This window comes from Benincasa hispida, chromosome 9, assembly GCF_009727055.1.
Source record: "Benincasa hispida cultivar B227 chromosome 9, ASM972705v1, whole genome shotgun sequence".
In the NCBI taxonomy this organism is placed as follows: domain Eukaryota; kingdom Viridiplantae; phylum Streptophyta; class Magnoliopsida; order Cucurbitales; family Cucurbitaceae; genus Benincasa; species Benincasa hispida.
In genome coordinates, this window is record NC_052357.1 from 91,773,781 (window position 1) to 91,785,481 (window position 11,701).

Genomic DNA, 11,701 nt, shown 5'->3' on the forward strand with positions numbered 1-11,701 from the left:
AACTATTGCTTTATTAAGTGGTAATAAAACATCTACTAATATTAAAATTAAGGACAAAATACACTTCTGGTTACTGAGGATTGAAGTTGATGTCTATTTAATTTATGAAATTTCAAAATGAACACTTTAGTCCCAAGGTTTGAGAAATAGTTCTAAATGGTCCTTCAACTCTCCTTGGACCAACCTTCGAATCGTTGTGGCACCTTTCCCATTGCCGCCATTGTCACTTTTTCTATTATCGTCTTAGCGTCGGTAGATGAGAAATAAAGGAGAAGAAGCCCCTTCCCCTTCTCCGTCCTTCAGTTTTAATTTTACTTTTGAGAATGAGAGATCAATCAAAGCCTTCTAAGTTTACTTTTCTAATCAATTTAATGATTTAGAGAGAGAAACGAATGAGTTCCAAGAAGACTTCTACGAGGGATTTTCACCTATAAGTTGCCTGCACATCCAACGTAACTGCTTCTTTAATCACCATGGAGTAACTTTCTTTCATCGACCAACATCTACTTCTCCAGTTCAACCAAATTTCAAATTCCAATCCAATTTTTTAAACGCACAAACCTCTAGGAAAAAGAAATCTGCATTCCTTTCCTCTACTTAAAATTCTCTATAATTCAGATTTCTCGTGAATTTATGAATCACTACTCCCTTCTCTTTTGAATTTCTTTATGGGTGCTTTTGATCCAATACGCTTGAATCTTGCAGAACATACCCAAATCAGCAATGATGAACAATCTGATGACAAAATTGTTCTTAAGTTATGTGGAATTGAAGAAACAAAGCATATAGGGTTGCCGCAAGCAGTGGCCAATAACTCAATCCGATGAAGAACAGAACCTCTCCGTTTACTGTCAAATTTTTGTCGGTAGTCAATGTTTCATTCAAGATCTGGATGCCCTCAAACAAAACCCAATCTACCACTACACTTTTATTTTTCATCAAAGCCCCTTAAGCAGCGGAGTAAGTCCCTTTAATCAATTCATAGTCCCGATTCAGAAGAGACTAATGCCTAAAAGAAGCAAAACTCTTGGATTATGAAGAATCTGGGACGCCCATAATTAACCAACCCAATGGAGACTATGGAAAGTTGTTTAACGCCTTTTTAATACGTTCAGGACCCGAAAAACCTTAACACCAAGTAAATCTCAGCACAAGAGTCAACCAGTCATACTGTTAGGCGAAATTTGGTAATTAAGCCAGTACTTGATTGAATAAAATAGTATATGGAAGACAAGTACGAAGCAAGGGATGGAAGCGGCATAGCTTGTGTTATGCGTAAGACATCTAGATTGGCTTGACAGGGTAAGAACTGCCCTCAACTCTATTCCTTCCTACTTGCTAGAGAGTTCAAAGAACAAAACAAGACGAAGGAACAGAATGAGACTTAAGAGAAGAGGAGTCAAGCAAGCAACCGTAGATCTTAGATGATGAGTCTCGCTTAAAGTGAGTCGTTGCAGAGATGACTAAGTTACATATGGAATATGGCTACGACAACAGCATGTCGTAGAAGGAGATAACAAGTGGAGCCAATGACCCACTAAGACTAACGTATCTACAACTACATCCTCGAGCGACAGTCAAACAGAGGCGTGAATGCAAGATGCTAGCAGAATGATCGATCGGACAAAGGCTAGGGCTACTTTCTTCCCACCGCGTCCTTGTGTGTCAGAGATATAAAGCGAGTGCACCGGAAAAAAAAAAACGGAAACTGGGCTGATCTAATTCTATGGCAAAGCATCTGACGCATAATAGCACTGACACGATCTTTGTCGAGAGATAGGAGCATTCGGTGGAACCAGTGAACTACATTTGCTTCTAGATAGATGTGTGAGAACCGTGTGAACGAAGAGCGGGCAGAAGGGAAAGAGGTCATCTACAGCCGCAATGGTGTGGGACATCTGAGGTTGTTGCCACATGGCCAACTCGAAGGAGCTAAAGTCAACAGCTTACGATCGTAGTATTGCAAAAGCAAAAAAGCCAATAGACCTTGAATAGCCTCAATCGGCATCCTCAAGTGCTTATGTGTATCTTTTTCTATTTAGGAAATTAAAATGGAATCTTATTTCTATGCCTTCCAAAACTATAACATCAATGGGACATAGAACATCTATGTTCTATCCTCGACCCTCAATCCACCGTTTCGTTCTTTCTCGACCCTCAATCCACCGTTTCGTTCTTTCATATACCTCCCCACCAATATATAGAGTCAAATAGGCAATGAGAGGGAAGGTTGAAGGCAAGAATGGGAAATAAGGAAATGAAAGGTAAAGGAGAGGGAGGTACCATCATTAAAAAATACATATTAAAATAATATTTTTTTGCCAAATCAACTACCAACTCATCATTTAACAACCACATCATTTTTTCTGTTAGTTGAGTAACGGTCCAATAAGCCTTAAGGACCATTTAGAATTATTTCTTAAATATCAGGGACTAAAGTGTTCATTTTGAAATTTTAGGGACCAAATAGATATCAACTTCAAACCAAAGTGTATTCCGCTTATAGTATCATAACTTTATATTTATTTCATGACTTAACCACGTAGTAACATTAAAATAATAATTAAGATGCATTGGTCTCTGAAAACAATTTACTAAAAAAACATGTTTCCACAAATAAAATTGTATTGTGTGTATTTTCAAATGTGCTCAGTAATAATATATTTTAGATGGTATGTACTATGAACTCTGGATAGTCTAATAACATAAACATTTCAAAAAAAAACTATTTCTTATGACTACTTTATTGATTTACTGAAGTACTCAATTATAAATTAATAAAAGTATTCGTTAACAATACTACATCACGTTCCCATCGATACTTCATGACAACTAAAATTAATATATTGATAAGGTGTTAGGAACAATTGTATTCCTCTCAGTTTAACAATACAAGTTGCAAGCAAACTAACTTCAAACAAGGATGTTGTTCTTTGACACTTAAATGCTGTAGGGTTAGCGGGTTGTCCCGTGAAATTAGTCAAGGTGCAAAGAAACTAGCCCAATTAAAAAAAAAAAATTAGAATGTTGTACCTTACCAATCACAATGCATTTGCAAGATGGTCTTCCTGTTCGGAATCTTTGGAGCCAACAGAAAATTTGGCAATGAAAAACCCAATTGTGTCGAGCGGCGATGATGGATCAAACCTTTGAACGAGGTGTTCTTCACCAGGTCTTAACCATTCCCTGCAAAACCAAGTACAAAATGTCACATTCAGCTCTTGAAAGCACTTAAAACTTTATTTATTCTCTCCCTCTATCCATCCTCTTTTTTGCACTTCTACCTCTTTACAAATCACATTTCACTCCCTCTCTAATTCCTCGTTACATATTTTCTCTAATTCCTCTCCCTTTTATCACCAATGTCATACTTCTTAGAACTTTATATGTACTCCTCTTTATATTTTGAGGCATCATTAGACAATATGATCCATTTTTCCCTACAATTCTTAAGGAGGTGTTTGGACCAAGAAGTTAGGAAGTATAGAGTTGTGAACCTCACAATTAGTTTGGTTGAAGGAGTTTGGGAGTCCCACTACTAAAAAACATCAATTTTATACCTTATTAACTCCTTATATTGTGAGCCTCAAGGGTTCAAACTCCCCAGACTTCATAATGAAGTTCTATGAAGTTCGCACCGCTACCTCCTATCTCGAGCGCTCCCTTAAATGCTTCTTTTATAGCAAACAACAGAACGGAGGTTAGTATGAAAAATTGTCTATATTATTGTAGTACAGGATATTTTACCCTAAAACTGTGTCTTAACCAACCCTTGTTCTTAAAGTTGGTGAAATTATAAATCACGAGTCAGGAGAAAAATTAGGAAAAAACTTTTTTACTTATAGAAGGACAGGACAATCTGGAAGATGCCTTATCTGAAAGTAGTGTAAATGAGCTTCACCACCACAAACAGATAATGATTGACTAATAGGTTTTGTCAGCAGTGATTCATACCAAATGAAATCTAAACCATGGAATATGTGTTGCACTTAGGCATGCCACGCCATGGGCATGGCCAACATAAGCATATATTTCATTCCGTGTAGGGTTTACTCATCAATACGAACACGTTTTCTTGTTGTTTCTTTCTATTTTTCTCTTCTTATGTTCTTGGGTGTTCAAGTCAACTTGTATGTTTCTTCGACCAATCTGATGAACTTAACCTACTTGCAACAAACCAACTCTAAATTGTCAACTTATTTTTTGGAATGAGTAGAAATGATAAAATCAACATCCTCAATAAGCTAAGCTCCCATTTTTAGTCTATTTTAGGATTAGCTACGTGCATTTACGTGGCTGAATAAATACTTTATTACAAAGTTTGTTAAGTTGAATACATTAATGTTAAATTTTGTATTTTATTACAAAGTTTGGATGCTTCTAACATTTTTTCAGCTACTTGATTTTGTGACTAGATTAAGGTATTTTCATGGTTAGAGAGAGTTGGCATTTTTATCACTTGATGATTTACAGGTTGATTCCTGAACAACTCTTTAGTTCTGAATAGGTATCTACTTTACTACTTATTCAAATTATATTAAATTAACCAATTAAACTGGTTTTAGGAATGAAAACAAAAATTTTCTAGGAACGAGGTATATGTAATTTTTCACAATAAGGGAGAGGAAGTGTTAGGTCAAAGCACTTACTCCACAGAATGATCAGCAAACTCAAAATGACCAACAAGGCCAGGTCCCCCAATTCTTGGATGCTGAAACATCACAAAGTTGCGCATATGAATGTGAATCAAATAAAATCTATTGTACAAAGTAAGTGTACTGAAATAACAGCAAAGCTGTGGTGCCAAGGTCAATGGAAGTAAAAGCAGGAAGGAAGCAATACTTGTGCTACAATCTAACCTGCGGGGCCAAGGTCAAGAACTTATACGTATCCAAAGCATAACGAACCAAAGCTTCATTCTCACCAGGGTTTATCGTACAGCTGACAGTAAAAATATCACAAGAAAATCAGTCAAAAATAATGACGGCAAGAATCAAATTAATTTAGTCAAAAAAGGGGATAGGTAGACTAGATGCAGCAAATTTTAGGGAGGACAGAGCCTCACAAGGATTACTAGTGGGGTGAACCATAAGTATAATGTAACGAGCGGGATCCCAGAATCATCAAAACAGTTGCAGCAAAATTACAAGAAGCTCCCTAATTGATAGCAAAATTTAGGGGGGAAATGGATAGTAAATTCGGGCCTAGTAGAAACATCGGAATAATTAATTTCCCAAACCTGGTCTACATCTTTATTCTTATCCTAAAAGATCCCGTGGTTCCTCCCCCTTTAGTATCTCTTAACACAAGGCCATTACAGCAAAATCTTGAAGGATGTTCTTGTTTAAGGAGTGGCAACAATATTAGTTCAAAAGCAGACATTTTATCCATACTGTACAAACGTGTGGTCTACACATAATATGAAGAAATACAATGTTGCATACTCACGTTGAATATACAATTACTCCGCCTGGACGAACTAATTGGACAGCCTGATCAAACATGCGCCTCTGATACTTTGCGTGGTTCTTCAACGATGTAATTGTTTCCTGGCAAACCAATATATTATTAACCTCAAGTTTCCATCTGTCGGGACTTTAGACAAACCAATTACATATTGAACAAGTATCAACATAAATTTGGAAAGAAATCAGACATAACAGAACTGTTTCTCAACCAAACATTATATTATAAACACACACACATAAACACGCGTTCAGAAATAACTGAAGTGATTCTACCTCCCCAGCAAATAGTCGAGGTCTTAAACCGAGGGCCGAACAAGGAGCGTCAAGAAGGACTCTGTCAAAGCTGTTGGGGGCAAAACCTTTTGAGTTTTCAGCTCTACCACCCATGCATTGATTTCTTCCTGGACCATTCCGCAGTCTCCTACCATTCTTCTTTCCTTTGGCTTTATTAAACAAAATTCTCCATTCAGTTTCTCATGGTTGATGAAAGATTTTAGAAACTGAATTTGCAACCACAGATAGAGAAACACATATATGATGCAGTCAATGAAGTGAAAGTGGAAAGAACAAAACCAGAAAATAAAAGCATTCTGATAGAGCCCAAATGCCTCAAGTGTACGTACGGAGGAAACATGCGAAGGAGAAGGACAATAGGAATGCTAAGAATAAGTTAGAAATTGAAATGGGAAGTGGGCCATAGGAATATTGTTAGTTATAAAGGGCCCACGGGTGAGAGAGTGAGTAAATGTACGGCCGTTGAGGCCATGAGGGGGGCATCGGGGAAATCATTTGGTTGTGAATATCTCTTTTGAGATTTAGGGAGAGATTGGGGAGCTCCCGAATTCTCCCTCCGTTGTTGATAAATAAGAGTCGACTAAGGCTAAGGTCTATCACAATTCTATGTTAGGATCCCAATAATACAAAAGTTAAAATCAAACCATATTGGAATTTCAAAAGAGAAATTACAAAATCAATAGCCTTCCAAGAGAATTGTCTCTCCACAAGTCCCATACAGGACAATTCCCCAAAATAGTTCCCCCTCTAAGAATTCTTACTCCCTCTATTTACAGGTCATAATTAAATTGGTCCTAGCTAATTACCCATATGCTTTAACTAACATCCTATCAATATGCTCAATATATCTCCTATTAGTAGCTCCGGTCTTCATTCAAGCTTGCTTGAGAGCTTTTCCTTTTAACAAAGGAAATTATATAAGAAATTCAGAGAATAATAAAACTGTACAAAAAAAAGGAGGGGTTTCATTTTACAAAGAATCCAAAAACCAATATAATAGTACCCAAAAGAAGAATCAAAATACACATTTTTATAAATTTAGTAGTCGAGGACTTTCCGTAAGCAACCATGATATCAAGGACTAACTGTTTGATTCCACACATCGAACTCAAAATATATCACTTCTGACACTTGCACATGTGGAAGACGAATTCTAGTTCACTTTATTCCTTGGACCCCTACTTCAAACTCTAGACCCGTTAGAAACTATTCCACAAGCTAGGATTCTATGTATATATAAATAACTAATATTTTTTTTCATTGTGAAATATTGACCAGAAGAGCAGGGGAGGAAAACCAAGAAACTAGCAATCTAGCCTCGTAGTTTCTTAAAGCCATAAGAATAGAGACACTCTACCATTCTGCATTTTAGTCTCATCAACTTCCGATACTTCAGTAATTGAGGATGGTTTTACATTGTCGAGTTTCATTGAATTGGAGTTCACAACACCCTCATTGGCATCAATGCAAACTGAAGCAGTGCCCTTGCAGGAATCAGTGTTTCGATTAACAGATTTAAGAGCATCAAGCTTATAGGTTACTATACAGCTCAACCCCATTTCAGCAGCCAATTTTTTAATATCCATCACCTGAACACAAGTTTGATGAAAGATTAACAAAGAAAGCAGACCGTTGCAAAAGCTGAACTTGTGAAAAATAGCTCCAAGGTTTAAATACGGCATATGAGAAATGAATAGGAACAAAAAACCTCTTTGCCATATCTCCAGTTTATAAATGTGCCATTGTACCTTATTGTGAGACCTATCAGCAGCAATGACCTCCCCTTCATCCTTCATAAGGATTGCAATTGCAGTTGTTTTCCCCCCAGGTGCCGCACACATGTCCAATATACGTTCACCTTTTTGTGGATCTAAGGTGAGAAATAGGAAAAAGATATCCATTTAGGGGGGATCGAAGCATGCATGGTTAGCAAAAAGGAAAATACAAAACAAAACAAGGATACATGTGCACACAATATAAAGAAATAGCAGTGACAGACTGACAGTAGAATGGAGGGGGGGAAACGACCTGGGAATATATATATATATATATATGAATACATATATAGATATATATTAATTGTGAAAGAAAAACCATTACAAGTTTTAATCTGCAAATCCTATTAATGAGAAAAACCGCTCAAGTACTTTCCATTACTAGCCTGAATGGATGGCAAACCAAAAGGATAGGAACTTCGCTAGTGAAACAGAAACTTTAGAGTCGCTGAAACAGAAGTAGGTCTGTCGAAAATACCTAAAGCATGAGCAGTGACAATGCTCGGCAGGTTTTGAAGAAAGATTTCTCCCTCGAGCACATCTGTAAGACAGTCACAGTTGTATATAGGATAAATGTTAAGATTTAATTCATCCTGCAGACAAATAACCTACCAAGTAATCTAGACTCCAATCAGATGCTATAGCTGAATAATACAACCAAGGAACAAGAACTGCAAAATAATCTAAAAGGTTCCGAGCAATTACATATACAACAATGAGTTGCCAAAATGTCCGAAACAAAACCACCATGCAAATTGCAAATTCTAAAAGGTTCTGAGCATTTACATATACAACAATGAGTTACCAAAATGTCCAAAACAAAACCACCATGCAAATTCTTGATCTTCAAATTCTTACACAAAATTATACAAAGAGAAATATACCAAACCATGGTTCCAAAGCCATGACTGAAATGCTATATATATGATTAATGACATGGTAAAATACTTTACAAATCTTTACAGCAGATTCCTTTTCATTAACATTCAAGAAGTTCTATGGAGTATATTTCACGAAAGTAGGGGTATGACTAGTCAAATACTATGATGTCCAAGAATGAAACATCAATCACTCTCTGCTATTACTCAAACATAATGACATGGAAATAGCATTAGCTGACCCAAAATAGTGCAGTATCTGATATTTGTATTTTGAAAATTGGGTACACAAAGCAAAATAAAAATATCACTAGTAGACACGTGAATAGTGCAACATTGTCAGTAATAATAGGAGCCTTTTGTATTTATGCATTTAAGAATTTGAGAATTATGCTTAAGTACTGTTTCATTTCTTTTCTTTTCTTCTTTCTTTTCCTGGAGGAAATGTTTTTTTATTATTATTAGATGAACTGTTTCATATATATATATATACAGACACACACACACTTAATCGTACAAAGAAGAAATGTACCATAAAAGGATGGCAGTTTAAATACTCTATTATTCATGTCCACAGCAATTCCTTCTGAAACACGAAAAATCCCAGCCCTTGACATTGCTGTTGTTCCTTGACCAATATATAATCCATTTCTTTCAGAGTGATAAGGATCTGCAGTAAGAAGTATAGCATTAATTATTTTATCGTACTGTAACTTATAAATATCTGATATTTTCGAACTCAAAAGGTACAACTAAGAAAATGCAATTGCAACAGCTAGAGGAAAGCATGAGACAGCAGAGAAAACTCAGAAAAGGAGTGAACTACAAATATTTTCTCAACATAATAATTCTCCAGAAGAAATGTTTCTATTCCAAGCAGTGAACTTAATCAAGTCTACAAAACTACATATGTCTTCCAAACAAATGGGAAATAACATGCAGGCAAGGACTAAAATGATTACAGAGAAGGGTATCCCATCCTTTTAAGCAAAATAGATTATTGCTATGCTAATTGCACTCATTTTCTTTCGTTTTACAATAGAATTAGAATTGGAATGTTAGGTTGAAGATAAAGCACTTCCTACCAGTCAGTAAGCCCTGCACAACAGTCCCTCGAGTAATGCCAAGACTCCATCCACCATCAAGCCCGGGCTGCTCCACAGCAACTGACACAGCAACTGCATCCCCTTTCTCAACATGAGCACTGCAAGCCATAACACCGGGAACATAAACCTATAGGAAACTACAATTAGAAAACAGCTTTGTGATAAGTGTATAACCATGATCAGAGAGTAACAAAATGCTTGTCTTAACTAAACAAAATGTAGTGCAAGATACAAAATAATGAATAATAAGATAATAGCAAGCAATGACGTGGTGGTTGATGCCATTAAAAGAAAAATATAAATGTATTTAGGAAAGAATGAAAAAAAACAATGCCAATATAGTAAACTGTCCATAACATTCTCCGACAAACAAATCAACTAACCTGAGCTCCACGAAGAACTGCCTCGGCACATTTTCGACTCACAATCACTTCTTTTGGAGGTCTGCCATTTGCATAACCATAATCAATTGTGTGTGGCCCTGAACCCCTTACAAATACAACATAGTCTAACCCAGGTACCTGACACCTTGAGATGGACGGATGTTGAAACTTTTCAGTGATTGAGTTTTTCTCATCTTCAATCTTCATTGAGGCCCTCTGACTGCCACTTTGCATAAGTTCAATACCATTGACATTAACATCACCACCCACTAATGTTTTGTTTTCAGAATTCGAATGTCCCATTTCTTTAACAATAGTTGATAACTTCTCGATAACAGTATCAGTTGTGGACTTGAGTGTATTTACACGTATACATGAGTAACAAGATGGGCGCCTGACCATTGGATTAGTTAAACTATTAGAGTATATCCTGACTATGTATAACATTCGTACAACAAAGATAAGATCATAAGAAATACTTGTTAGCAATATATGAACCAGAGTAAATACTCAATAGCGATGTTTTTAGCATGACATACAAATACAGTATATTATTTGGAACTTTAAATGGACCATACCATTAGATAGCGAGCAACTACTAGTGTTGCAAAATGGCTGTGTAAAGTAGCAAAGGAACGTGACCACCAAAATGAACTATCCAAATGTTAAACCAACGGATGCGTGTTTGCATTTTGAAAATAAAGTTAATGGGTAGGGACCTTTTTTTTCCTCTAATATCACCAGTAAACTAGATGCCCATTATTAATATTCTTTACCAAATTATTTTTTTCCCGCTGAATTTCCGGGTTCACCAGGCACACCATGGAAAATGGCATACTTTCACGTCAGTGAAGGAATAAGAATGAACATGATGGTTTGAAATAAAGACGAGACATTTAGTGCATTACAAAGAAGTCAAAACAAATACGCAGTGGAAGCTGATGCAACGTTTTCACAATTCAATAACAAAACATTCTTGTATGTCCTAAAAGTCCAACATAATGACGCTTGCGCACAATTAATCACGTTATGTCAATTTATAAGCTCAACAGATGTAATTAAATTTAGACTTCGATCAAGCTCAATTGCATAAACACTAAAAAAACAGCACAACTGAGAATTACATTCAGTCGGCCCCGTTTATCATGAAGCTCGTAGCTATGGAGAAGACAGAGTATAAAGCAGACAGAAGGAAGAGAGGTACGTGAGAGCTTTAGAAATGAGGGCGAAATGCTCCGCTCCGTAAGCCTTCACGAAATACTCCTCCACTTGAGGATTCCATCTCAAAACAGGATTGTAACTGTATCTTTCTGGCAGATCTTCCATCTGTTGCGCCATTTTTCTTCCAAGATAAGCCACGGAATGAAACACAAACAGAGAGGAGAGAGGGAGGGAGAGAGAAACCTGGGGTCTAGGGTTTTGGAGAGTGAAGAAGGTCCTGCGAAAGGTTTTGAGAAGACAATCCCTCGCTTTCTTCATTCAAAGGTAGACACTGCGAGAACACGAAGCCGAGAAGCAATGGTGGCAACCGGCGAGCTGGATTGTTATGCATGTGGGCTCAATTATTCGTCATTTTGGGCTGTCGTTTGAGCCCAAGAGCCCAATTCTTATACCATATCACCACAAGTTGAGTTAAAAACTCCGATCATTTTGATGAACGTCCATTAGATATTGTAAAATTATTACCAAATTATTGTCATGCTGGTTAAGACATTTAGTTGAGGGTGAGCCATTTTATATACTTTCATATTATAAGGTCACATCGCCCCATATCGGATGTTAAAATAATTCGAATTG

General features: G+C 36.6%; 1 protein-coding gene across 4 annotated transcripts; it reads right to left on the minus strand.

Annotated features, from left to right (window-relative positions):
* Nucleotides 1-2,790: 2,790 nt before the first annotated feature.
* LOC120086879 (tRNA (cytosine(72)-C(5))-methyltransferase NSUN6) lies at nucleotides 2,791-11,495 on the minus strand. 4 transcript variants are annotated; one of them, XM_039043694.1, is made up of 13 exons: nucleotides 11,309-11,495; nucleotides 11,109-11,230; nucleotides 9,905-10,298; nucleotides 9,501-9,648; nucleotides 8,948-9,085; nucleotides 8,016-8,078; nucleotides 7,511-7,632; nucleotides 7,120-7,351; nucleotides 5,742-5,911; nucleotides 5,449-5,549; nucleotides 4,860-4,941; nucleotides 4,650-4,711; nucleotides 2,791-3,186 (listed from the first exon to the last, which is right to left on the minus strand). In XM_039043694.1, exons 1-13 carry the CDS (start codon nucleotides 11,381-11,383, stop codon nucleotides 3,042-3,044), a joined length of 1,854 nt encoding a protein of 617 aa, XP_038899622.1. In that variant the 5' UTR covers nucleotides 11,384-11,495; the 3' UTR covers nucleotides 2,791-3,041. The 4 variants fall into 4 exon arrangements, 3 of the variants coding, with proteins under 3 accessions (XP_038899622.1, XP_038899621.1, XP_038899623.1); XR_005484358.1 differs by adding an exon at nucleotides 3,561-3,674 and having other exon boundaries at nucleotides 3,045-3,186; nucleotides 11,109-11,492; XM_039043693.1 differs by having other exon boundaries at nucleotides 11,109-11,493.
* Nucleotides 11,496-11,701: the final 206 nt, after the last annotated feature.